The sequence below is a fragment of the Pisolithus orientalis genome, assembly GCF_024613125.1.
Source record: "Pisolithus orientalis strain OTSU chromosome Unknown F5J12scaffold_12, whole genome shotgun sequence".
NCBI classification, from domain to species: domain Eukaryota; kingdom Fungi; phylum Basidiomycota; class Agaricomycetes; order Boletales; family Pisolithaceae; genus Pisolithus; species Pisolithus orientalis.
This window is the reverse complement of record NW_026260793.1, coordinates 466389-488673: the sequence shown is the minus strand read 5'-3', so window position 1 is coordinate 488673 and position 22285 is coordinate 466389. Positions and strand designations below refer to the sequence as shown.

At 50.0% G+C, this 22285-nt stretch overlaps 13 protein-coding genes across 13 annotated transcripts; 4 read left to right on the top strand and 9 right to left on the bottom strand.

The window, feature by feature from the left end:
- The first annotated feature begins 144 nt into the window (after nt 1-144).
- On the top strand, nt 145-1529 carry F5J12DRAFT_827279 (SGS-domain-containing protein). Its single transcript, XM_051745552.1, has 7 exons — nt 145-317; nt 366-461; nt 510-608; nt 662-824; nt 874-1299; nt 1354-1455; nt 1509-1529. The coding sequence occupies exons 1-5, from the start codon at nt 282-284 to the stop codon at nt 1194-1196; spliced, it is 717 nt and encodes a 238-aa protein (XP_051600509.1). The 5' UTR covers nt 145-281; the 3' UTR covers nt 1197-1299; nt 1354-1455; nt 1509-1529.
- Nucleotides 1460-1945, bottom strand: F5J12DRAFT_827277 (ribosomal protein L36-domain-containing protein). Its single transcript, XM_051745551.1, has 2 exons — nt 1652-1945; nt 1460-1603 (listed from the first exon to the last, which is right to left on the bottom strand). Exons 1-2 carry the CDS (start codon nt 1889-1891, stop codon nt 1592-1594), a joined length of 252 nt encoding a protein of 83 aa, XP_051600508.1. The 5' UTR covers nt 1892-1945; the 3' UTR covers nt 1460-1591.
- Nucleotides 1943-3600, top strand: F5J12DRAFT_67757 (uncharacterized protein). The gene is made up of 5 exons (XM_051740215.1): nt 1943-2200; nt 2255-2298; nt 2349-2609; nt 2656-3256; nt 3320-3600. The coding sequence occupies exons 1-5, from the start codon at nt 2099-2101 to the stop codon at nt 3491-3493; spliced, it is 1182 nt and encodes a 393-aa protein (XP_051600507.1). The 5' UTR covers nt 1943-2098; the 3' UTR covers nt 3494-3600.
- A 139-nt stretch (nt 3601-3739) lies between these two features.
- F5J12DRAFT_67726 (Metallo-dependent phosphatase-like protein) lies at nt 3740-5867 on the bottom strand. Its single transcript, XM_051740214.1, has 5 exons — nt 4764-5867; nt 4287-4712; nt 4208-4235; nt 4065-4157; nt 3740-4008 (listed from the first exon to the last, which is right to left on the bottom strand). The coding sequence occupies exons 1-5, from the start codon at nt 5650-5652 to the stop codon at nt 3987-3989; spliced, it is 1458 nt and encodes a 485-aa protein (XP_051600506.1). The 5' UTR covers nt 5653-5867; the 3' UTR covers nt 3740-3986.
- An 18-nt stretch (nt 5868-5885) lies between these two features.
- F5J12DRAFT_827254 (ribosomal protein S17-domain-containing protein) lies at nt 5886-6803 on the bottom strand. Its single transcript, XM_051745549.1, has 6 exons — nt 6722-6803; nt 6621-6672; nt 6467-6556; nt 6283-6411; nt 6148-6231; nt 5886-6094 (listed from the first exon to the last, which is right to left on the bottom strand). The coding sequence occupies exons 1-6, from the start codon at nt 6731-6733 to the stop codon at nt 6003-6005; spliced, it is 459 nt and encodes a 152-aa protein (XP_051600505.1). The 5' UTR covers nt 6734-6803; the 3' UTR covers nt 5886-6002.
- A 143-nt stretch (nt 6804-6946) lies between these two features.
- F5J12DRAFT_827250 (DNA ligase I) lies at nt 6947-10533 on the top strand. The gene is made up of 17 exons (XM_051745548.1): nt 6947-6985; nt 7036-7182; nt 7237-7263; nt 7314-7421; nt 7473-7659; nt 7713-7778; nt 7829-7994; nt 8045-8185; nt 8238-8339; nt 8389-8557; nt 8606-8681; nt 8727-9024; nt 9086-9268; nt 9319-9549; nt 9597-9944; nt 9999-10088; nt 10135-10533. Exons 1-17 carry the CDS (start codon nt 6964-6966, stop codon nt 10222-10224), a joined length of 2451 nt encoding a protein of 816 aa, XP_051600504.1. The 5' UTR covers nt 6947-6963; the 3' UTR covers nt 10225-10533.
- Nucleotides 10218-10981, bottom strand: F5J12DRAFT_67427 (UPF0041-domain-containing protein). The gene is made up of 5 exons (XM_051740213.1): nt 10887-10981; nt 10811-10830; nt 10664-10761; nt 10585-10604; nt 10218-10532 (listed from the first exon to the last, which is right to left on the bottom strand). Exons 1-5 carry the CDS (start codon nt 10942-10944, stop codon nt 10318-10320), a joined length of 411 nt encoding a protein of 136 aa, XP_051600503.1. The 5' UTR covers nt 10945-10981; the 3' UTR covers nt 10218-10317.
- A 1495-nt stretch (nt 10982-12476) lies between these two features.
- F5J12DRAFT_927119 (uncharacterized protein) lies at nt 12477-13270 on the bottom strand (the record flags this gene model as incomplete). Its single annotated transcript, XM_051749402.1, has 3 exons — nt 12477-13086; nt 13122-13188; nt 13227-13270. The coding sequence occupies 3 exons, from the start codon at nt 13268-13270 to the stop codon at nt 12682-12684; spliced, it is 516 nt and encodes a 171-aa protein (XP_051600502.1). The 3' UTR covers nt 12477-12681.
- A 375-nt stretch (nt 13271-13645) lies between these two features.
- Nucleotides 13646-15597, top strand: F5J12DRAFT_67413 (uncharacterized protein). Its single transcript, XM_051740212.1, has 6 exons — nt 13646-14355; nt 14413-14611; nt 14657-14702; nt 14758-14796; nt 14845-15070; nt 15121-15597. The coding sequence occupies exons 1-6, from the start codon at nt 13887-13889 to the stop codon at nt 15348-15350; spliced, it is 1209 nt and encodes a 402-aa protein (XP_051600501.1). The 5' UTR covers nt 13646-13886; the 3' UTR covers nt 15351-15597.
- Nucleotides 15598-15684: 87 nt separating this feature from the next.
- F5J12DRAFT_827215 (NUDIX hydrolase domain-like protein) lies at nt 15685-16777 on the bottom strand (the record flags this gene model as incomplete). The annotated part of the gene is made up of 4 exons (XM_051745547.1): nt 15685-15706; nt 15759-16257; nt 16309-16569; nt 16759-16777. 3 exons carry the CDS (start codon nt 16775-16777, stop codon nt 15845-15847), a joined length of 693 nt encoding a protein of 230 aa, XP_051600500.1. The 3' UTR covers nt 15685-15706; nt 15759-15844.
- F5J12DRAFT_827213 (uncharacterized protein) lies at nt 16741-17759 on the bottom strand. Its single transcript, XM_051745546.1, has 5 exons — nt 17641-17759; nt 17262-17592; nt 17115-17205; nt 16947-17068; nt 16741-16884 (listed from the first exon to the last, which is right to left on the bottom strand). Exons 2-5 carry the CDS (start codon nt 17416-17418, stop codon nt 16811-16813), a joined length of 444 nt encoding a protein of 147 aa, XP_051600499.1. The 5' UTR covers nt 17419-17592; nt 17641-17759; the 3' UTR covers nt 16741-16810.
- F5J12DRAFT_67305 (Rec8 like protein-domain-containing protein) lies at nt 17652-20161 on the bottom strand. The gene is made up of 13 exons (XM_051740211.1): nt 19927-20161; nt 19809-19876; nt 19592-19747; nt 19516-19526; nt 19345-19468; nt 19213-19282; nt 19130-19157; nt 18721-19069; nt 18525-18667; nt 18285-18463; nt 18109-18229; nt 17737-18059; nt 17652-17687 (listed from the first exon to the last, which is right to left on the bottom strand). The coding sequence occupies exons 2-12, from the start codon at nt 19862-19864 to the stop codon at nt 17899-17901; spliced, it is 1398 nt and encodes a 465-aa protein (XP_051600498.1). The 5' UTR covers nt 19865-19876; nt 19927-20161; the 3' UTR covers nt 17652-17687; nt 17737-17898.
- On the bottom strand, nt 20100-22252 carry F5J12DRAFT_719762 (uncharacterized protein; the record flags this gene model as incomplete). The annotated part of the gene is made up of 8 exons (XM_051741189.1): nt 20100-20386; nt 20470-20840; nt 20889-21025; nt 21072-21117; nt 21172-21611; nt 21659-21841; nt 21888-22025; nt 22082-22252. 8 exons carry the CDS (start codon nt 22250-22252, stop codon nt 20100-20102), a joined length of 1773 nt encoding a protein of 590 aa, XP_051600497.1.
- Between the last annotated feature and the right edge of the window lie 33 nt (nt 22253-22285).

Here is a 22285-nt window from a genome sequence, read left to right as displayed (position 1 = left end):
ATTGGGATGACCCCTAATGCATCGACCAGTGAGACATTCGTCAAGTGTTTTAGAACCAGAAAGACTCCAAGGAGCACAGCAGTCCCGAACAGAAATGTCTCTCAGGCGATCCAGTCTATATACATAAATAGATGAAGGAAGTGGGGACAATATTGATCGCCAGGTGAGATATGTAAGTCAGCCAGCAGTGTCGTTCGTCAATACCTTAGTCATCCACCCCACGACAATTCGGTCAGCCAGCACCGAAGGAACGGTGTTTGGGTGATTAATGAGATTGCTCCATGCTCGCCAGACGAGTTCACTCGAGAGTATTTACGGTACGAACAGACCACGGGGGAGTTGCTAATGACTCACGTGACTGTCAGCACTGGAACTTTCTTGAGATATCGGACAGGGGGCTCTGCACACTTGCATTCTACAACGATCTCTTACCATTCAATTCAGCAATAGCCATGAGCCTAAGGAATGCCTGTCATTTTTTTTTTCCAGCTTGACTACTAACACAGAGCAGGCACGAGTTCTATGAGACAGACGAGGCGCTGACAATCGCCATATTCGATCGAGGGGCCGATCCAGAACAGGTGTCTGTCAAACTCGAGCCTCGCAAGGTACGCCTTGATTTGCAGTCTCTGGCCCATCTGTGGAGCTCAAGCGATTCAAGTTGACGTACCAAAATGGCGACAAAGTCTTAACCCTGCAGCCTCTGAAGGGTCAAATCGATCCCGACAAGCGTGACTTTGTTGTTGGCAAAATGAAAGTCGAAATAAGACTCAGCAAGGCCACATATGGACGATGGGGGGCACTAATAGGTGATGCGCCCGATAGTGCGTGCCTTGCCATGATTTGCGTTACGCCGCTCACCCACCTTCTTAGTATTAGCAAACTATACGATACCACCCACGCCATCAGTAACGGGTACCTCTAAGAGGAAGAACTGGGAAGGAATCACTACGGAGATCCTTGACAGCGAGAAGGAAAAAGATTCTCAGGAAGATCCCAACGTCGGTGGGGACGCTGCCGTCAACGCTTTCTTTCAGAAAATCTTTGCTGACGCCGATGATGACACGAGACGCGCCATGATGAAGAGCTTCCAAGAAAGTGGCGGCACCACACTCAGCACAAACTGGGACGAAGTGAAGAAGGAGAAAGTGGAGGTCAAGCCACCCGCTGGAGCGGAGTGGAAAAAGTGGAATTGAGTAGCCTTAAACATTTTCGCCCCACGGTTTAGGTTTTGTTGCAGTTGTGTGTAGCAGAGGGCGTGCTCATCTCTTAAAAGTATAATGACCTGCCGACTTCCAGGTGCTTAACATGTGAGATCGCATTTTTTGTATCCAGCCTCAAATTGTTCTTTAGGCCAACTGGGGATCGGAAATTTTCTGGTCAATGCGCTTTCCGCGCACATCATGGTGTTCGCCGGACAGTCGTTAGTCACTAGTTTCAACGACACTCCCATAGGTGAGTGCTTGGAAAAATTGCTTGTTCACTGGAACACAAAAGAGAAACGGCAGGGTGTGAATGACAACATGGCTGCAAATCTACATTAGGGTAGATGCGGTGCTCAGCAAGCCCTTCGAACCGAGCGGGTGTACGCTCAGCCCTGGCGCTAATGAAGTGTTCAGTTTGAGGTTGACAAGGACTATTTACCACATACCTGCTTGTGTTTGGGATTCTTGGAGCACACGACATAGACGCGGCCTTTTCTTATGACGATGCTACAGCCGTCACACATAACTTTGACCGAAGAGCGAACTTTCATCCCCCTGGTGAATGTCGGAACGGCAGACTCGACACGAGTAACGGTGGATGGGAGTGGGAGGCTGATACCCGGGAACGTAGCAGCGCGTGCCCGCGTGAGTAGCGGCCTGCTCGATGTCAGGAGCCTCCGGAGCATTAATGATGGCTATTGCGGTGAGGATGATGAAATCGAGTTTTTGGGACGGACCCACATTTTGTAATCACGTGGTCTACGTTTTCTGCGGTATGTGAGTGTCGGCTCGAAGCAGCGGTGGAGGAAAATGTGGCCTGTCGGGTGACGTATTATTGGGCTCGCTCACAACCATCTCCACCTTGCTAGAAAGTGCTGCACAAGACGTCCGGGATGCACGAGTCCATTCACGCACCCAACCTAGGTGGCAAAAGCGCAGTTGCAGTTTTCGTCGCAGTTCTGCTGGCCTTTGTCGTGGAGACTCAACTCACGCAGGTTCTTATCTCTGATACCTCTGTTGTGCCCGATTATTGATCTCACTCTTTTCAGTACCTACAAACGACCCTGGAGTATAGGCAGTCATATTTCATCTTGTTAGTCCACGGGCTCCTCCATGGTACCTTGAGAGGCTAAATCTTGATAGCTATATCGTCCATTCCTGTTTCTCGCTTTCTTTTCCAATCCACTTGATCTACCTGCTCTCCACAACCGAAAACGAGCTACTGCCGGTAACACTCGGGCTCCGCTTCGCAATCATGCGGCAGTTGACTTCCAGATCCGAAGGACATGTAGACATCCGGCACAGGGCAATTCCCTTTGCCAAGACAGCATTCCTGATCGTTTCACTCACTGTTTTCTATAGTTCACCCGCTTTACTATGGTTTGTTGCGGTTCCCCTGGCTTCGTACGGCTTTCCTCCTTTTCCCCGTCGCGTGCTGAGCGTCGTGCAGTGTCACCGATGTAACTGCTATATGGAATGCCAACGCATTCTTTACGTATGTTTTCAGCGTGAAGTTACTTGGCCTGAAATGGGGAACCTTTCGGCTACTGGCAGTCTGCCTCGCAACTTTGGGTGTCATCACTATTGTATATGGTGGTACCGCAGCATCTTCACCTGGTCCTGGGTCAGCCGTAACGAGCGCAGTCCACCAGCCTGCACCCTTCGTTGGTGACATGCTGACTCTCGTGGCATCTCTTCTCTATGCGCTCTACCAAGTGATCTATAAGAAATACATCGCATTACCCACAGATTCTGATCTGACCTCCGAGCCCGCGAATTGTCAAGGACTATACTCTGCAGACGATGTCGATAATGAAATACAGTCTTGTCCTTTGTTGAAGGATGAGATCGTATATCCGCCGCCGTTCGGGCTGCACCCAAACCTGATTACAGCTTCCATGGGAATGTGCACCTTACTTGTCTTGTGGATACCCATACCCATCCTTCACTATTACGGACTAGAAGAATTTCGGCTACCAACTCGCCCGGACATTCTAACGGCTATAGCCGGTATCGCCGCATCGGGTGTAATTTTCAATGCTGGCTTTATGGTAAGGCGGGCTCCTCTCTCTGCCTCGTTTCCCCTGACTCTGGCTAATCTTACCACCACGCAGATCCTTCTAGGAATCTGGGGTCCAATAGTAACATCAGTGGGGAGCCTCATGACCATAGTCCTCACCCTTTTCTCGGACATGTTCTTTGGGACAGTTGCGTTGACATTCGGCGGATTGGTGGGAACTGGTATGATAGTTGGAGCATTCGCCATGCTTGTATTTGACATGTCATAACATCCACTTGTAAGTACATTGAAGCCCAACACTAGATATAGATGTACGGGACAACGTTGCCTACAACCAGTTGTCTTTATAGTGCCAGAGCCCACGCTCCACCAATACTGTATATCACAGACAAAACAAATATGCGATGGGTTAATAAAGATCCTAAGACCACTGACAGAGGTGGGTAACCAAGAGAAAACACAAGAGAAAATATAACTGTACGTTAGGAGGGAAACGAGAGTGAATGAGGATGTAGTGAATTACAAATTTGTACCTCCGACATAAACGAGCGTGCAACGAGAAGCCGGTTCGGAACGGATGCGTAGCTATTAAGCCGCGTGGAGCCTAGCGCAAGAGTGCGAAGATAGAATCGGTGAGCAACCAAGCATCCGCCGAAGCTGTACATAGAGACACGTGGATATGTAGAACAGTCCAACCAGCAGTATGGACGACTGTCGTTTAGCCGTCCTATTGAAGTGACTTAAAAGCAAGCCTCTAACGATCATGTTGCGGTCGCCATTAAGCTAACGAACGACGGTTCATGTCAGGGTTCCCAAACGGAGAGTGAAAGAGTACGCACCTCTTCCGTTTGGCCTTGGTCATCTCCTTCCGCAAGGCATGACCATCCAAAGGTTTCAACAATTCGAATGCACATAGTAAGTCCTCCGATACGCTGCGAATCAAGCATAAGAGATAGATCGTAGAAAGCAATATCCGACAAACCTCATGCATGCACCGTAATTGTCGAACTCTGTACATTTCGAGGTCATTGCCTGTGCTGCAAAGGAGAGCCAGAACTTACCGCCACAGTAATTCGGAGCGCTGAAAACGGTGACCAACGTCCGATCATTCCAGAATTCATAACCATCTTCTACGACCATGTGTGCACGACAGATGAGATCCATGTCGTATCGCACAAGGAAATCATTGATGACTGCCTTCCCAAAGCAATAGCTGACACCACGTTCATTGTCCTCCCAATCTAGAGCGGTATCTGATGGATCAGACCATAGTAAGTCGTTCAGAAGACCATAGTCAGGCACATCCGTGGGTCGCTGTATGCGTTTGATGTCGTCCATGGAGTGTAGTGACGGCGATAGACCGCCATGTACGCAAAAGATTTTGGAAGCGACCACAGCTGCGATAGGCAGACAATTGAAGACGTCTATGAATGTTTTCCAGGTCTTGATATTACATCTTCGCTTGCACTCGTCGTAAAACCCATATACTGCATTGGAACCGATTAGGCATGGCAGTGTGTCACAAAGTATGAACAAACCTCGCGTGACGTTCGCACATTCATGATTCCCTCGAAGGAGAAAAAAGTTCTCCGGAAACTTAATTTTGTAGCATAGCAGCAGCAAAATTGTTTCCAGGCTTTGCTTCCCCCGATCCACGTAGTCGCCAAGGAAGAGGTAATTAGCTGCCGGAGGAAATCCGCACATTTCGAACAAACGTATGAGGTCGGAGTACTGTCCATGAACATCGCCTACAATCTTGACGGGTGGGGATAACTCGATAAGGGTTGGCTGGCTAAGAAAGATCTCGCGAGCTGTTTGGCAAATAGCAACTATCTCCGCGTTTTTTAAACACAGAGACTTGCTAACTTTCCCAGTGTAACCCACATCTAGAAGACGTTGGATCATGTCGTCGATGTCCAATTGTTTCACTTTATCCTTTCCTCCGTTGCCTGTAGGGCTTAGAGAATCGTTTAAAGGGAAGCTGCTTGCAGTCGACCCAGGAGTGAACGATGAAGAGATAGTATTTGAGAGTATAGTCTGTGTGGAAGGTATGTCAAGGGGTGCGGGAGATGGCTTCATGGACGGGCTTAAGGTCGGAGGCGCCGAGGTGGACAATGGTAAAGAAGGTGGTGCACTGTTCGGGGGTATGGATATGTTAGAGCTCTGCACGGTGGGTGAACCGGACGGCCCAGTAGCATTTCCGGAACCTGCGTCATCTTCCTGCAAATCTGTGGGGATGTTTGCTTCGCTACGCACAGCATCATATTCGTGCAAGGCACTCTGGGAAAGACTGGGGTGAGCAGTCGTGCGAGTGGGACCGCCATGCGGGGTTGGATCGGGCAGGTCAGTTACAGCACTGTCCTGGGTGATGTCTCCCTCCCTTTCCTTGCCGCCCTTTTTGGCCTTTTTGGACTGTTGTTGACCCATCGATTGGGTCTGGGTCTGGGATTCGGGTAAGGCTGACCGAGACTGCAAGGACGGTGGCTTTGACCTGGAAAGCTTTGAGGTCAGGACAGCGAGCAGTGTTGGAGCCAGCTTGGACGACGGCGGAAGGGCAACCGAGGACGGCGTTTCCTCTGACTGACAGTTGAGTGACTTGGGCCACGCGATCGCTTGCTGTCGTCGTGTATCACAAAACCGGCGCCTTGTTTGTCCACTTGTTTGTCCCGTTCAACCACATCTCGTTTGCATGCTGTAGACATAGCATAGTGCGACACGGAATGAAAAGGACAATCATATATATGCTAGATGCTATCATAAAGCCCGTCCCTGGTGTCTCAGAATTTCCCAAAGGCTTTCGCTGCCGCCTTGTTCTTCGCCACCCGCAACACGTTGAACCGCACGGTTTTTGACAGCGGTCGACATTGACCTTGGCAAGACAACTCAATCACGAAACCGGTGCGGGGTGACAGTCATACGTACCGACTGTTACAGTGTCGCCAACTTCAACGCGGAATGCGGGTGAAACGTGAGCAGCCAGGTTCTTATGTCTCTTTTCGTAACGGTCTGGGAATCAATCAGCATCCGCAAGCCATTCAGCATCCCACGGTGACATACTGTACTTGGGAACGTAGTGTAGGTAGTCCCTGCGGATGATAATTGTCCGTGTCATCTTGGTCGAGATAACTTTACCCGTCAAAATACGACCACGGATAGAAATGTTCCCCGTGAACGGGCACTTCTTATCTAGCATAGGTGCTCAGGCTCGCCGTACATAGACAGCAGGGCACGTGTGGCCTACCGATGTAAGTGCCGTGAATTGCCTCTGATGGGGTCTTAAAGCCAAGACCGACATCCTTGTACCATCGCTTGGCCTTTGTTGTCTTGCCACCTTTTATCGCCCAACATAGCAATATGAGGCTCCACGCACGAACGAACGAAACATGCACTCGTACCCCGCGCTTTGGCATTTTGGAATAGGTGTTGCTTCTGGAAAGCCTTTTCGATCTACGAACAGTCAACAACTCGGAAAACTCGGAAACAGATATTTGCAAACCTGCTCGGCCATGCTGAAGTGTGTCTTGACGATGAATTGTACGCGCTGCCCTCGCTCACCGCTGCTTTGCTTGTTGGCGGTAGGCCAGGGCAAAGCCACAAGTCTGAAAACTGCACAGTCCTCGGCAAACGCCGCTGCCGCTCTTCATTTGGAAAGATTGTCCCACACCATCACGCGCCTTGTGACAGTTGTGATGTGTGACAGGCGCGTTCATGTTCGCCGCGCGCCACATTGGTCGCGTCATGGGAAGACAACAGACACTAGGTACTGGTTTCTGCCTTTCTCAACATATTTTTGTAGTTCAATACCCTTAGGCAAGTTCTTTGAGATGCCAAGAGGCATGAAGCCTGCTCCTCCACAACAGTCAAGTCTCTCACAAATGTGGGGAAGGTCGAAACCAAAGGAGTTGGCATCAAATGTGGGTGACCCTAAACCGGAAGTTGGGGAGGAGAATGTGGAAAGTACGTTCAGTTCACGGTAACGTGCTCCTGGGTTCTAACAAGGAATGCTGGCAGATTCAAAGCCAAAGCGCAGAGCGCCAGGTATGGTTCTGGACTGCGCATCCATTAAGTGTTACTCAAGTCGATTCAAGTAGGTGGCTCGCCCTCCCCTGGACCTTCCACTTCTAAGCGCCGGCGAGTCGTTCACTCTGACGATGAAAAGGATGTGAAAGATGAGGGACCCCTGCATATCCCGTCAGGTACGTCTCGATGGTCTGGCCACGGATATTAGTACAAAACGTACATACCAGCACCCCCAAGTTCCAGGAGCATAACCCCACCCGCAAGACCACCCAGTAGTGGAGGTAAAGGCAAAGCAGCCATTTTACCACATCCTCCCCCGGAAGATGAGGGGTTGTCGGGTAGTGAAAGGGAGGAAGGAGTGGGTGACGATGAGGCAGCTGGCATTGAGGACGATGCGGATGATGCCACCCAGAAGTGAGCGCCGATTTCTTTGCACCTGACGTCGAAAGCACTGATTCCGGCGCGAGTGCGGAAGCAGCCCTCTCGCGAGTAGCTGACGTGGATGTTAAGGGTGGCTGGAAATCAGGAGATCCGTATGTGGATCGATCTATCCGTGTTACATATTGCTCAGTCTTCTGTTCAGTATACCGTATGCCGCTCTAGCCAAGACCTTTTCCCTCATCGAAGCTACGACAAAGCGCTTGGAAAAGACGTCCATCCTCACGAGTTTTTTCTTCCTTGTCATCCAGCGAAGAGCGAAGAGCGACTCAAGTTCCCTTTTGCAATCCGTCTATTTGTGCATCAATCGGGTAACTCGTGACCCTTATATGTAGATGATATAGAACTGACTATATTCAAGCTGAGTCCGGATTATGTCGGCGTGGAACTTGGAATCGGCGAGAGTCTCCTCATCAAGGCGATCAGCGAGTCCACGGGTCGCAGTCTCGTTACTCTGAAAGCGGAACTCAAGAAGGAAGGAGACTTGGGTCTCGTAGCAACGGTTAGTTTTAGCGGAATTGTTCGGTCCACTCAAATAACGATGCAATGAGAAGAACTCCAAGAAAAGCCAGAAGACACTTTTCAAACCAAAGCCTTTGACTGTCCCCTTCGTTTTTACCAACCTACGAGAAATCGCTCTCTCCACCGGTCATTCAGTAAGAATATCAGTTAATCCGACAACTTTTGAATAACCTATCCTATTAGTCGCAAGCAAAGAAAGTCTCAATCATAACTAAGCTTCTTGCAGCTTGTCAGGAGATGGAGGCCAAGTATATTGTCCGTAGTTTGGAAGGCAAGCTTCGCATAGGAAATGCAGAGCGAACGGTGCTGGTTGCCCTGGCTCACGCGGCTATCTTGGCGGAGAAAGAGCAGAGTATGTCTTCCGGGATCCCTGTAAGGCTGTAGCTCACTCTACCTATAGGTGGAAAGAAGTGGAGCGAAGAGAAGCTGGCAAGTCGACTCGAAGAGGCTACGAGTATCATGAAATCTGTTTATAGGTTCGTACGCTGCATGCAGTGGAGGCGAACTCATCTCTTTTTTAGCGAACTTCCAAGCTATGACCTAGTCGTTCCAGCCCTTCTGGATCATGGAGTGATGAAATTAAAGGACGTATGCCGGTTAACACCAGGCGTACCTCTGAAACCTATGCTTGCCAAACCAACCAAGGCGATTGGCGAGGTTCTAGATCGCTTTGAGAACAAACACTTCACTTGTGAATACAAATATGACGGGGAACGTGCACAAGTTCATAAGCTGGCAGGGGGATCCGTTGCCATTTTCAGCAGAAATTCCGAGGACATGAGCAAGAAGTATCCAGACCTGGTCGAACGCCTTTCGCACGTAAATTTTCCGATTTTGTGGTCTTATGTGATTCCTTAATTGCTGGGTATTTGCTGTCTAGTGCATCAAGCCAGAAACGAAATCGTTTGTCCTCGATGCAGAGGCTGTTGCTGTCGAGAACACGACAGGAAAGCTCATGCCGTTCCAGGAGCTCGGCAGGCGGAAACGCAAAGATGTCAAAGTGGAGGACATTCAAGTTCTTGTTTGCTTGTTTGGTTTCGATCTCCTGTACTTGAACGGGGAGGTCCGGCTACTAATTAAGTGCTTTCATTGCCTTGCTGATGTACGTTCCAGCCCCTCCTCCAAAAACCCCTCCGGGAACGACGAGAACTTTTGCGGAAACACTTTCAAGTTGTCCCTGGGGAGTTTGACTTTGCCAGGTCATCTGATGGAGAATCGACGGAAGAAATACAGGCGTTCCTGGAAGAGAGCGTTAAGGATGGGTGCGAAGGTCTTATGATCAAGATGCTGGAGAGTGATGCAAGTTACTACGAGCCGAGCCGACGCAGCGTTAATTGGTTAAAGGTCAGTTTCAACACTGTTGCGCACGCGTCGCTTGACATTTGCCTTAGCTCAAGAAGGATTACCTTGCTGGTGTTGGTGATTCACTTGATCTAGTTGTTGTGGGAGGTTACTACGGCAAGGGTAAACGTACCAATGTCTATGGTGCCTTCCTTCTCGCCTGCTACGACGCTGACGCCGAGGAGTATCAAACTATTTGTAAAATTGGGACCGGCTTCAGCGAGGAGGTATTGCAGAACCATTGGGATGCCCTACGACCGCTGGAAAACCAGAAGCCGCGTGGGGATGTGAAGACTGGTGGTGCCAAACCTGATGTATGGTTTGAACCGAAGGTTGTGTGGGAAGTGCTTACAGCCGATCTCAGTCTCAGTCCTGTTTATACCGCTGCTCAGGGCCTGGTGAGAATGGAGTTTCGTACTTTCCGATGGCATCTGGAATTTATTATTTTTAAGGTTGACGAAAGGGGTATTTCGTTGCGTTTCCCTCGCTTCATTCGTGTAAGAGATGATAAGTCGGCCGAGGATGCCACAGGAGCAGAGCAGGTAATCTTCCGTTATAAATCTGACCACCATCTTCTAACAGCACCAGATTGCAGAAATGTACGAGCGTCAGGTCCTTGCTCAGAGTAGAGGTGGCAAGAATAAAAAAGCATCCGACGGAGATGATGGATTTTGGTAACTTTCGAAGTATACTACCCACTAATGGTATCTTGCACTGGTTACCGTCAATTTCAGTTTGGTCCCATCACCAAAGAGGAGCTTACAGGACGGTCTATTTAGTGCTGGAAACTTCGTTGCTTTGTTGCTTTGTTGCCTCTATTGCCTCTGTTACAGGTCTGTTTGTATTGTTGTCCGCGAGGCCATACTTTTTCTCCCGACCACCGAAGTACCAGTAATTGACGAAGCGGGCATCTTGAACCGACTGAGCTGTTGCGTTCGTTGCGTGACATGCAAACAGCAGGTAATTCCGGGGTTGTACTCTCCAAGCTGTGGGGGCATATCAAAAGACGTGATCACCTGCGGCTGTAACATCAATTACCAAAACGCATGAAGACCATCCTAAAAATCGAGTGTAAATCGACTCGAGAAATCTACCACTAAGAAAGAATTGGGCATACGAATAACATGCGAGAGCAGTTGTCATCGTCCCAGAAATAACTTCCTCGTCTTTGCTCAGGTCAGCGATGGCAGCCAACGGAAGACCCCAGTTTGCAACCTAGAAACACCGGTTGGACACGAAGTGCACATACGGACAGAACACCGACCGGTCCCCAAAAGTGAGTACCTAAGTGAAGGTGAGATCTGCGTATAGGAATAAGGAGCAGATGAGACGCTACTCACTGAAGAAATACTCGCGAGCTGCTGGCGACCGCAACCAGGTGAAGAACGTCGAAGCCATGGAAAAAGTCAGAAAAGCGTAATAACCGTCTGACTCGTAATGGCAGTAACTTTAAGCTAATGGATGTGCGATCACGTGACAGATCGAAAAGGACCTCGCTCGTACGACACACCCTTTCCGTTTTCTTTTCTTACCTGCGGTCGGAGGGGGGACCCCCGAGATATTGGGTGAGTTTCCAATTCGTGGGAGGGCGAAAGTACGAGCAGCGGTCCGAATCCGACAGCTCATAAGTGGACTGGCACTTCGGCATTTCTGTATCGTCCTACAACGCATCTTGTGGCGGGAAAAGCACCCTTTTCACGGGAGTAGTTGGAACGTTTATACCACCGTTTCCGAGCCTTGGTGGCAATTCACGTACGACTCCCGGCTTGTCCTTTCACTTTCTCGTAGGGCGGTCAGAGGTGATCAGGCTATAATCGCAATGCTCCCTAGGCACGAGACAATGATGCTGTTCTTATGGGTGTATACGCCAATGGTAGGAACATACAGGTCGCAGAGCAGATCATGCGGACCAGGGACGCAGGCTTTGAACCAGAAGCGGTCGTGCACACGGTGCTTATTGCTGGTTACGGCCGGCAAGGTAAGTCCGAGCTAGCTATGGGGCGTTCCATCCTATGATATCTACCGGTGTCACGCCTGTGCCGGTGATCGATGCCTCCTTTTCGGTCGGTGCTTGCAAGGTCTCGAGGCGCGTTCTCTTGCAATTATGGACACAGGTCAAGCCGGTTTAGCACGAGTTACAGGGTGCTACATTGAAGCAGTTAGCATTTCAGCGAGGGTGAGCAACCACTTGCATAGGCGTCGGTGAAACGCCACTGACACATGTGATTGTGCGCCCTCGAATAAATATAATAATAACGAACAATAGAGTCCACGAAATCCTGTGGTCGCGCATGAATTTGGAGTCTAGCATTCCTTACTCCATCTGCATTCGCTTCATGCAACCTCCTGCGGCCGCTCTCAGTCAGAACGTTCTGGGGTACAAATCGCGGTGGGGAGTTATGCTGATGGGGATCCGTGAGTAATACAGACTGGATGTCTTCAGCCTCGCCTTCATTGTGAAGTCCAGCTATACGTTCTGGAGTGATGGATCCCGGAGCCGGAGATTGACAACGCGGGATCCTGTACACTTCGACTTACGTGCCACCCCCTCAGCCAAGAGCGTCAAATCCACGAAAGCGACATGGGGATGTGATTTGAACTAATGTCATGCATCATCCGTTGGTGTGGTCTCAGAACCATGCGAAGGGTTGGTTGAGGAAATAATGGGCGCAATTCCCCAGGAACCACATTTACTGACATCCACACAACACTCGCCTACCAAGATCTTGTCGGAATGATTGCTTCGCCGAGAACAATCAATGCATGGTGCGGATGACACAGTGGATGATGATTTGACAGAGCGCTTTCCCGAAGGTATCGTCTGTGCATGCCATACAATCATCGGGGTCACCAGAACATCTAGGGATGGTTGTGGACGATGACGATCGCAGCGGGATGAGTGTTGGATCCATCTGACAATGCGTCAAAGTGGTACAGTCGCATAGTAAGAGGGTAGGTTGTCAAATATGCTTAGATGAGCGGGGGCATCTAGAACGAGTTGGCTGAAGGGAGAAAGAACTAATGGCCGATTCAGTTTATCGAGCGGCAACTCCAACGCAGAAGTGCCGACAAGTACTCCATTCGTTACTTGTTGGAGAACAATCTCCCGACCACGGCAGGGGGCGTTTGGACTACTTAGGATGCACTAGAAGGAGTCGACGGCACTTGATCCGGCAATTGCTGCATAACCAAGTACGTCATCAGCAGCTGGAGGGGCAGGTGTCGAAAAGTGGGCTGAAAGCGCCTCGCGGGCAGAAGAGAAATCCCGGCAGGTTCAAGGGACGATGGTACCACAGCAGACGGGGGTGTTCCCAACTTGTCGCCCGCTCTAGCCCTCTCTCTCTGGGATTCATTAGAGGAACCGTCGTACGACCTTGCGGCAGAATCACTCCTGGTTCGTCTTGTATGCATTTCGATTTTCTCCTCCAGCTGTGCAATCTTCTCCTTGAGGATAAGATTCTCCCTCCGCAGCTGCTCATTCTCCCCTTTCATTTTCTTCGCCACGTCTTGTGATGCGACATTGCGTTCGGTTCCGTCGTTCTTCCCGGTGACTTATGGGTGACAGCAAAGCTCACCATGAAAGAGGCCTTCGAATCAAATCTCAGTGCCTTCGCCGCGAGGAACAGAAATCGATTGAGAGTACTACCGCAGCGGGGTTAAAAACTCGGAGACATACTTACTGAACAATACAGAATGGCTGGCAAAGCGGCACAACTACTGGCATATAGCTTGCTCAAGCTGCCTGGAACGGTCGACGAAAGGACGAAACAAGTCCCCCACGGGCGACCCAAATGCTCTTCTTATGCCTACCCTTCGACACAATATTGCTGGGACGAAACGGTTCAATCTAATCCGTAAGAGAAGTGAAGTGAAAGAATGTCTGTGGAAGGTATTGAGAATGCAAATTTACATGCCTTGAAAGCTGCAGATACGGGACCCAGCAATGCCTGAACTTGGCTCCTGTCGACGATATCTTCGGCGACCCCACTAGCGGAGTTTGAAACTTGCGATGAGTTTATTTATTTATTTATTTTTCTTCGTGGCTTGTAAGGACAAGTCCAGCCTCCGGTGCAAGCTCGATCCTCTCAGTGACTTCGTTGTCGAATCCGAATTCTTTTGCACCTGTGGGGGAAGAGTGTACAAGCGGCATGCCATGGCCAATGCTTCATGAGCGATGGTCGTAATTACTCCCTCGTCTGCCAGGAATGGCAATGAACATCACCCACGTTGCGGGTGCACTACTAGTTCCTTAGTCCGCATGTCGTTCGCTGTGCTGCATTATCGCAAGTCCGATCTTCTCGATATCTTACATCCCTCCCAGTCGCATTTTGATTCTCGCCATGTATGGTGCCTATTCAAACGTCAATTACCCTTACTATGGTCCACCGTATCATTTTCCCCATGGATATCCCCAGCAGCCACCGCGGTCAGATTTCCCCAGCGCTTCTGGTCACATGAATCCTTCTGCTGCAGATCCATGGTCGAGAGAGAAGGTTTCGTTTCCCCAACCAATGGGCATGCTGCCCCCTCGACCACCGACCACCGATCAAAGCCCTCCTTTCATACCCCCGGACCTGGACATACAAAGCGCTGGCCGCACCCCGCGCCCGCGACCAAAACGACATCACTCAGTTAATCCTTCTTCATTCACTGAGAAGCCTTTGAAGTCTGCTTTGAAGCAGAAAGGTGTAGCACGCTCTGACTCTGTCTCAGTGCCTATCCAGAGGGTCAGGACCAACTCAGACGTTCGTCAGAGGCTAGCACCAATGACTCGCACGCGTACAAACTCCAATCCCTCCTTTCAACCCGGTAATTACTTCTTTTTCAGTCCGTGACATGCCTGGTTTATTTTCGCTCTCGATAAAGACCACATGTTTGTCTCGTTCCATGGCTCAAACGAACTCCGCCTGGGAAACGTAGCTTACCAGGACACTCTGGATGAGATACGCGAACACTTCATACCGATGTGGCCTCATGGGGTATCTAACGAGGTAACATCGGGTCATTCGTGGCGCGTGACCCTCTCGAAAAATCCATGGACTGCAACGGGATCGGAGGCCACCATGTAAGGGAGCATCGTCAGTTATGAACTTAACTGACTCCTCTCAAGTGTGTACAGGATGATATCTGAACTTTTCACTCGTCTGTCCCGTCATGTTCGTTCCGCCTCACCATGCCTCGAGGATACTGACTACTGCACCTTCCGAATAGGGGTATCGGTACCTAACTTCGTTAAATACTGGATATGCAGTAAGAGTGTTGCCAACGCAGCGAACTCCCAGCTAACACTCGTATCAGCATCCACAACTCGTCTTTAAAGATGCCCAAAAAGACGAAGACTCAGATTTCTTCGTGGCCTATTTGTCGCGCTCGGGACGTAAGATTACTCTTGTCCGACCACCTCATCGCATCGGTGATCAGCTAGGTTCCCGTTTACGTAGCGTGTGGCCATACAAGATTGCCTCTGATAGGGCGAGTGAAGAGGAGATATACACGATCGAGCTGAAGCGCAACGCAATTGGAGGTTTGCATGCGCCTGCATCCTTTGATTTCTAACCTTATCTGTTTCTTCAGCACACAACGTTGACAGAGATATATTTGTTTCGCATTCTCTGCAAGAAATTAGTCTGATGGGATTCAAGCTGGAAGCTACTGTGATGTTACCGCCAACTGGGATTTTTGGATTCGGGGACAAGAGAGAGGTGTGGGTCTTCCGGGGAACACGAATGCGTACTCGAATCAATTCACGGAGTGGCCCGGCGGGCTTGAACGCCTCGGAAGCTGGGACGCGGTCAGGCCATTAATAAGTAGTTTTGACTGTTCGGCTTGTTACACAAGGATATCGACGCCAACTGCGTTGTTAGGACTCCATGGGAGTCGGAGTAGTCGAGCAGTGGTCACCAGGGGTCTACAATAACCACAGAGTTCGACATCTTGTACTACATCTGCAAATCGTTCTCTACCTGAAACTAGTAGGATTGTGTTGGGATGCCCATGCAAAAGCACTACGTCATCTTGATAACTTTCGAGCCATCCACGATACCCGCAAGACTCTTCGCATACACCAGTCCATTGTCTCCCTTGCGTTTGAGCAACTCATCCCACCAGCTGAAGAGGTAATCACGGGCAATTAGCTTGAACCACGGCGTGAAGGAGTTGGCTGCACAGGGATCTTCCATCAACACCCAGCGTGAACCTTGGATCCAACTCACCACTGTCTTCAAACATGTTTTGCAGCTCGACCTTGTCAACCCATTCGTAGTCGCGAATTTCGTTCAGGTTGGGGTTGACGGTGACGTCAGCCGTCAGGAATAGAATGTAGTCGACTTATCGGAAGTTTCAGAAGGAAGTCACCGGCGGTGTGATGATTTTTACCTTCGTGCTCGCCCCATGTGCCATTTGAAGGCGCGAGGTAATGTATCCTGGTAAGGTACTGAAGTTGGTCTACGGGTGTTTGACTCCGCGGAATCCCCAGTTCATGTTCTAATTTCCTTGACGCAGCATGACGAACACCGAGCTGGTCCTTCTCCACCTTTTCCACTTCGAAATCATACAGTGGATGGGAACAGCATGTGTTTGTCCACATGTCCGGGAATGTTATCTTCGAACTTGCGCGCTGTTGCAGGAGCAGTTTCCCATCCGATGGCCGAAACACGAAAGCAGAGAAGGCACGATGAAGAAGACCTTTATTGATGTTTTCCATCAAATGACCTGGAAAATGACTATCAGACTATCGCGCAACTTCCTGGATAGATGTAGTACATGTCTTCTTGTCCATAGGTCCGATCGCATTATCCTGTTCATCGACGAGGATACATCTTTCGTCCATCAGCCGGGACTGTTCCGGGTCATAGTTCGATAAGTCAATGCTGGCCAGAGCTGCACGAGCGGCTAAAATCGCTGGCGAAGACATGGCGGGAGAATATGTGTAGGGTGTCGAATGGGCGGAGAAGACAAGCAGCGTTGGGGGAGGCGTCCAGCGATTTGGGCGGCAGAAAAGTCGGCTCCGACAGGAAGTAGTTACTCCCAGTGGTGGTACGATTTAAGGCAGAGCTCTTAATGATACCATGATAGATCCGAACCTGTGTCTTAAATTACTCAAGAAGTACTTAGAACGTTTGGAACACGTTCCATCAGTGGCAACGGATAAAATTCGGCTCGCTCAGTAAATCGGTAGCACGAGGAGTGGCTAGTGTGCACTCTCGTTCACACCTCTGACGACAACAGACATCAGGATTACAGTCACCATTCCATAGAGTTTATGCTATTTTATCTGAATTGTAATCGGGCCATATGATTCTTCTTGTTGCAGGGCTAATAAATCCTTCGTTGCCAGTACTAGACCACAGAGAAAGCATGAGATAAGAACTAGTGGAATCGCTGTGGTAATTCTAGCTTACCGAGGCAGTGGTACATCGCTGCAGCGGCAACATGTGAAGTACTGCTTGCCCTTGGTACCACATCATCAAAAACGAGGCGTGATGATAAGCCGGAAAGAGATCGGTACTGCATCCGGGCGTACCTACGAGGGGTCAGATAAAGGACCAGCGAGGAACACCTGCACTGACTCCAAGAAGTTGAGGGAGTTTTTTTCTAGCTTGTGAAGACTGGCTTGACTATCCGATCCATCAGATGCGGCAGGGGGACCATCCGCGGGGACTTTCGCATATGCATGAGCCAAGGGTGATTCTAACACAATCAAAAGGGACCCCGACCGTCAAACATGAAGTCATCGTCTGTTCCAGAACCTCGGAGAAGTGCAGGTGGTGATTCGACTCCAAATTGAAGGCTTTGGGGACGACTGGGTATCGAACTTGCTTTGCGACTCGAAGAATCTCTCGTAAGTTTCGTCTCAGCATAGTCTACGTTCATTCTGTCGTCAAGCCCTGCTCTGAAGTTATCATCGAGTCCGGGGGAGTTGTCCCTTGCGTTATCCCAGGGGAATAACGTGCTTCGTTGTGAATTCCCGGAGATCTGGACATCGATGCCCAGCAAGTGGGAAGGGGCGGAAGAACGGCGAGAAACCTGACGGCCTTGCCCAGGTTCCTAGGAGATTTTAACGTTACTTTTCGCTATGAAGGGAAAAGCTGGTACCTCTGACGAGCGCAACTTGCTAGATTCCACGCACTCGTCGGCATGTACTATCAATTGTTCAAATACAGCTGCAACCCGAATTCAGCAACGACGTACTCTCGGTCCCATAATCGAATGCAATGTCCAACTCGTTCGTTTCGAAGACTGCAGTTAGATCGGCATCCGGCCATTCGACGTCGGTGACCATGGGTATACTTGGGATTCCCTGTGCGACATTCACTTGGTCGGGGGGAGCGGTTGGCTCGCCTATTCCTTTTTTCATGTAATCGAGTGAAGGATGCTTGTCTGCATAACGACGGTCAAGCGTTTGAATAGGTGCCCTCCTCGCGCACCCAGATCAGGGAATAACAAACCTGATCTGGCTTCAATCCTTGTTTTGTATTGACTGACCCAAAATTCGACAAGTTCTTCAGCCTGCACTGTAGGAGTTTATCAGACGACGAAGACGTCGCTTTTGTGCACAACTACCGTTGTCGGGGACGCCCCAAAGCAGATCGTTGATGAAAATGGCACGTTCCCTCTCGAATTTTTTGATTTGTAGCTCCCGTCGGATTGTACCCTGGTTTTCCACGTAATGCATGCGAATTACCTTGACGCATCATATGAAATGTTAACTGACTTGCAGTCATCCTTGAAGTGCGTACCTTCAACTCTGCGTCGGTTAATTCTGTTCGGGCGTCAAATACCAACCTCGGGCGTTTATTCCTCTTCGGAAGGCAAGCTTTCTCTTCTAAAGGTTCGCTTGCACCTACTTCATCAGGCTGGTTGGTGATCGGGTAGAGCGATTGCACAGATACATTGGTAGGTGTGGGAAGGAATCCAACTGGTAGTCGGTATAGCCATAAAACATACGGAAACAGATCGGCAGCAGGATAAAAGCTGACCTGGTTGATCATGTGTGTTTGGACGGGAAGTAGCAGCGTCGTCGGGTTGCAAGGGATCTTGCACGATCATGTCGACATTTGGGTCGTGCGTCTCATAGTCCATGTCGGCGGCGTATCCAAAGTCCTCGAGCACGGAGGATTTTCTGAATCGACATTGAAGTAAGTTCACTATGGGTGAAGGACAACAAGCTATTACTCTTCGGCTTTCGACTTCGCAGGGCTGATACCCCATCCCTCCCCTAACTCCTTTAGTAGGTCGTCTCCAATACCTTCGGTAATGTCCAGGCCATCGAAAGCGCCGAAAAACGCGTCGTCAAATCCAAATCCGCCTAATTTGGAGGAGGGGATCATCGCGGCACTTCCACATGAGGACCCATCAAGCGTGTGTGGAAAAAGGAATTCATGACTTTCGTCAAGTGTATGCGTGTTTGCACGGGCTGCCTCGGCAACGCTCGAGGACGGCATACCTGAATTTCGACCTTTTGTTTTCCGCTTCTGTTTCTGGGCTCTCGGATCATAGTCGTCATCGGACGAAACGTCGGGAACTGTGGGAATTTGTGGGGACATGCGTTGGAGGATCAATATATCTGCATTAAGGGACGAACCTGGGAAGTTCAAATATTCGTCCCAATTCTGCACCACAAGCAATCGTTGGGTGACCAACAACATGTATAGCCTCTTAACTTACCACGACCACATTATCCAGATTAAGTGAAAACGCTGCATTCGGATCAACACGCAGAGTGACGGCGGAAGGTCTTGTTTAGTACCGGGACAAATATCCTGAGTATGTAGCACATAGTTGAACCGGTTGACTTACTTCACGCTGGGCTGAGCCATCTGAAGCTGCGCCTCCGACGTTGCAGACGAGCGGAAATCTTCCACTAGGCGCTTCAGAGAATTGAAGCACGTCGTGAGGTCTGCGATATAGATCTCTTGCTTGGCTGTAGAATTGTTAGCTGAACCCATCCCGCGGGACGACGAAGTTCACCTCTATACACGCTACATCACGGATAGAAGTTAGACTCTTGTTTACCGCTGCAGTCAAAGGACATCAAACAGCTCACCGCGCGGCTCCTACTAACAGGTTACTTGAGAGGCGCAGTGCCAGAGGTTCGGCGGGTGTGGCGATAAGGTCACATAGTTGAGTGATGTCAGCGGATATGACAGAACGCTTTGGCAATTTTCTGAATGAAGACTTGGAACCCAGCGTAGCAGCGAGCCTACCCCGGTCCCCTCAGCCACGGCGGTTGACTTATACGAGGGAGGGGGAGCTATAACTACCATAAAAGACCGAATCCGCTGTCCCTCTTGGAGAGCAGGTCTGAAGAGAAAAACATAGAATAACTTGGCTATTGGGCATAAGAGGGAACGTGAATACGTTAGCGAGACATGCACGTACAAGAACGGGGACTTGTCGGACGATTGGAGAAAGGGAAAGGGTTCCTTATAATACTCGGTATATAACCTCTGGAGGCAAGAGCACCGGAATTGTCCGAGTCCCGACTGGCCTTCTCGCAAGCTACGCGCGAAGCCTGCCACGCGCGACCGGCGTCGATCTTGCTCTCGTCAACATCATAACCTCATCCAACGTCCGCCATCACGTCCGAGAAGCCTTGCAAACAGTTCGTCTCGGTCCCCCACCCAGTGAAACCTTTCTTCCCTCACTACACCTTCGGTATCTTGGTCCGTTGGTGCCCAAGCAATGGCAAGCCCCTTCATGAGACCTGTCTTTTTCACACTGCGGAGCTGACTATAAGGTACAACAAGCTTTGCCTGCATCGCCGTGAGGGACGTGAAATATATCGTCGTAGAAGTTAGTGTGATCAAACCGAGAGCCGACGTATGTTGAGCGGGAAAAGCTGGTGGAATGCTTTAGTTTCAGCACACACACAAGTGGAATGTTACCGCTCACTATGGACCTGCTCGAGTTGGGAACTATAACGGTCCGGCTGCGTTTGACGGGGCAGTTTGTCGAATAAAGACTGTGGCACTGAGCCATTCTTTCGCATGGATGAGCAAGTAAGACAACTTACACGGCTAAGTGACGAGATAGACTTGTTTTCCTCCAACAAGGATTTACCTTGAGCAATTCGTGCACCCCACTTCTTCCAGCTCAACCCTTCCCTTTCTTCAGTCTGTTCACTGTCGATCGATTCAGTCACTGTCAGATCAAGCCCACTGCTACTGGGGTTCGCCACGCGGTCACGAGTCTTGCTACATGAAGTCAGCTCTGTGCCACTAGCGACACGCTGGCCGATTAGTTCTATAGCATACTCTACATCTGTAGGCGCATCTGCAAAAAGAGGGGGAATTCTGGGACTCACATCAGGTCACGAGTAAATATAGAGAAGACTTGCCTACCTAGCTCTATTTGCGGGGGATAATGCCGCGACGACGGGAACCAAATGCCAATAAACAATTCCCAAAAGCATACACATCAATTTAGGGACGTATTGAGCTGGAAGAACGATAACAGACAGGGCCGCGATGGAGAGCAACTGGAGGCTATGTTTAGCGAGGTTTGCGGAAGAGCTACAAACTTACAATACAATATCGTCTTGTCACGGCCGGCCGGCGCCACATAAGAATGCTATTCCGAGGGTCAGCGGCGGTCGACTAGATTGCTAGATTACCTGTGACTTACTTGTTGATGCGTTCGTGAAGGTCAGCAACCACGTCCAGCAGGTGTAGCAGATCGCGCTTCAGACTTTGGATTTCCTCACTGTCCTCAGCACCTTCAAGGATAGTGTTTTCGCCGTCAGACTCCGAAACACTCGTGGAATTTCCGGTCGTCTCATCAGGCCGAGACCGGAACCCGCCCTTCGGTAAATGCTTTGTCTTGTCGTGAGAGGAGGCTCTATAAGCTCGGAAAAGCCTCCATATCTCTACTGGACCCAGCGTTGATACCGACAACCTCTGCTGTACTTCATCCCCAAACCGACGTGCCCGGGTGGCATTCCGCCGTTTTTCTTGAAACTCAGCGAGAGATGGATATGGCAGGAAACGGCGTCGTAAGAGGCACCAAACGATCCGACACAAGAAAGCAGCAAGTAGTCCATCATGGTACCAAAGAACCCAGAAACACTGAAAGCGATCAATGATCGGTGCAGCTCCTTCGGAAGATGACATACTGCGCAGTACAACAGACTTCGTTGTTTGTCCTTCCACAGAGCCAAAGAGGCCAAATCCAACAATAATGGCTGATAAGTGGGAACGATGGTAAGGTACAACCGTTGACTCGCTAGTCTAAACCGCCTAGTCGTGAAGGGTGGTGGAGTAGACCTGTCTAGCGGCAAGTAAGGCAGAACTAAGTCCTACGGAAGTTGAGTAAGGAGTGAGTGCAGCAGACTCAACGCTCACGTTTGCAATATATTCTGATATGGGTCGATTGCCTGGATTGCTTAGACGTGGGGGAAGTGGAGGGGGAACTGGGTTGGAGGAACAGTGGTTGCTGGACTCACGGTCAGAGGTGTCGGGGAGTCTCACTTCTGTGACATACTACATAGACAAGTTTAAGACATTTCTGCCAGGGCCAAGGGCGACGGAGTACCCACAGCTGAAATGAGATGCATGAGCCGTTCAGCCTCCTCCTCGTCATATAGGCGTCTAAGTTGAGCTTCTGAGAGCTGCTGGGGGCTTATTGATGACTCTCCAGCTTGAGAGACTACGTTTTCCTCACTCTCCGGCTTCGAAGAAAGCTCGCAGGGCGAACCAGAATGCGACATTTTGGTGGTTCAAGTGCTCGACGGGCAATTAAT

Coding starts and splice junctions, on each gene's coding strand:
- F5J12DRAFT_67427 (XM_051740213.1), bottom strand. CDS start 10,944: ATGGCTTCGACGTTCTTCACCTGGTTGCGGTCGCCAGCAGCTCGCGAG. Junction 10,831..10,886: donor AGCTCGCGAGTATTTCTTCA/GTGAGTAGCGTC, acceptor ACCTTCACTTAG/GTACTCACTTTTGGGGACCG. Junction 10,605..10,663: donor ACTGCTCTCGCATGTTATTC/GTATGCCCAATT, acceptor CTCGATTTTTAG/GATGGTCTTCATGCGTTTTG.
- F5J12DRAFT_827250 (XM_051745548.1), top strand. CDS start 6,964: ATGGGAAGACAACAGACACTAG. Junction 6,986..7,035: donor GGGAAGACAACAGACACTAG/GTACTGGTTTCT, acceptor CAATACCCTTAG/GCAAGTTCTTTGAGATGCCA. Junction 9,269..9,318: donor TCCTGTACTTGAACGGGGAG/GTCCGGCTACTA, acceptor TGTACGTTCCAG/CCCCTCCTCCAAAAACCCCT.
- F5J12DRAFT_827279 (XM_051745552.1), top strand. CDS start 282: ATGCTCGCCAGACGAGTTCACTCGAGAGTATTTACG. Junction 318..365: donor TTCACTCGAGAGTATTTACG/GTACGAACAGAC, acceptor CGTGACTGTCAG/CACTGGAACTTTCTTGAGAT. Junction 609..661: donor TCAAACTCGAGCCTCGCAAG/GTACGCCTTGAT, acceptor AAGCGATTCAAG/TTGACGTACCAAAATGGCGA.
- F5J12DRAFT_67413 (XM_051740212.1), top strand. CDS start 13,887: ATGTATGGTGCCTATTCAAACGTCAATTACCCTTACTATGGTCCACCG. Junction 14,612..14,656: donor ACGGGATCGGAGGCCACCAT/GTAAGGGAGCAT, acceptor ACTCCTCTCAAG/TGTGTACAGGATGATATCTG. Junction 15,071..15,120: donor GAAGCGCAACGCAATTGGAG/GTTTGCATGCGC, acceptor CTGTTTCTTCAG/CACACAACGTTGACAGAGAT.
- F5J12DRAFT_67757 (XM_051740215.1), top strand. CDS start 2,099: ATGCACGAGTCCATTCACGCACCCAACCTAGGTGGCAAAAGCGCAGTT. Junction 2,299..2,348: donor AGGCAGTCATATTTCATCTT/GTTAGTCCACGG, acceptor AAATCTTGATAG/CTATATCGTCCATTCCTGTT. Junction 2,610..2,655: donor GTTGCGGTTCCCCTGGCTTC/GTACGGCTTTCC, acceptor AGCGTCGTGCAG/TGTCACCGATGTAACTGCTA.
- F5J12DRAFT_67305 (XM_051740211.1), bottom strand. CDS start 19,864: ATGTTTTTCTCTTCAGACCTGCTCTCCAAGAGGGACAGCGGATTCGGT. Junction 19,283..19,344: donor ATGGCTCAGCCCAGCGTGAA/GTAAGTCAACCG, acceptor GTACTAAACAAG/ACCTTCCGCCGTCACTCTGC. Junction 19,158..19,212: donor ATCTGGATAATGTGGTCGTG/GTAAGTTAAGAG, acceptor CTTGTGGTGCAG/AATTGGGACGAATATTTGAA.
- F5J12DRAFT_827254 (XM_051745549.1), bottom strand. Junction 6,412..6,466: donor AATTCACGGCACTTACATCG/GTAGGCCACACG, acceptor CACCTATGCTAG/ATAAGAAGTGCCCGTTCACG. Junction 6,232..6,282: donor ACACTACGTTCCCAAGTACA/GTATGTCACCGT, acceptor ATTGATTCCCAG/ACCGTTACGAAAAGAGACAT.
- F5J12DRAFT_827213 (XM_051745546.1), bottom strand. CDS start 17,418: ATGAACGTAGACTATGCTGAGACGAAACTTACGAGAGATTCTTCGAGT. Junction 17,069..17,114: donor AACTCCCTCAACTTCTTGGA/GTCAGTGCAGGT, acceptor GACCCCTCGTAG/GTACGCCCGGATGCAGTACC. Junction 16,885..16,946: donor AGCGATGTACCACTGCCTCG/GTAAGCTAGAAT, acceptor TCTGTGGTCTAG/TACTGGCAACGAAGGATTTA.
- F5J12DRAFT_67726 (XM_051740214.1), bottom strand. CDS start 5,652: ATGGGTCAACAACAGTCCAAAAAGGCCAAAAAGGGCGGCAAGGAAAGG. Junction 4,713..4,763: donor ATGTGCGAACGTCACGCGAG/GTTTGTTCATAC, acceptor GTTCCAATGCAG/TATATGGGTTTTACGACGAG. Junction 4,236..4,286: donor CGCTCCGAATTACTGTGGCG/GTAAGTTCTGGC, acceptor CGAAATGTACAG/AGTTCGACAATTACGGTGCA.
- F5J12DRAFT_827277 (XM_051745551.1), bottom strand. CDS start 1,891: ATGCTCCGGAGGCTCCTGACATCGAGCAGGCCGCTACTCACGCGGGCA.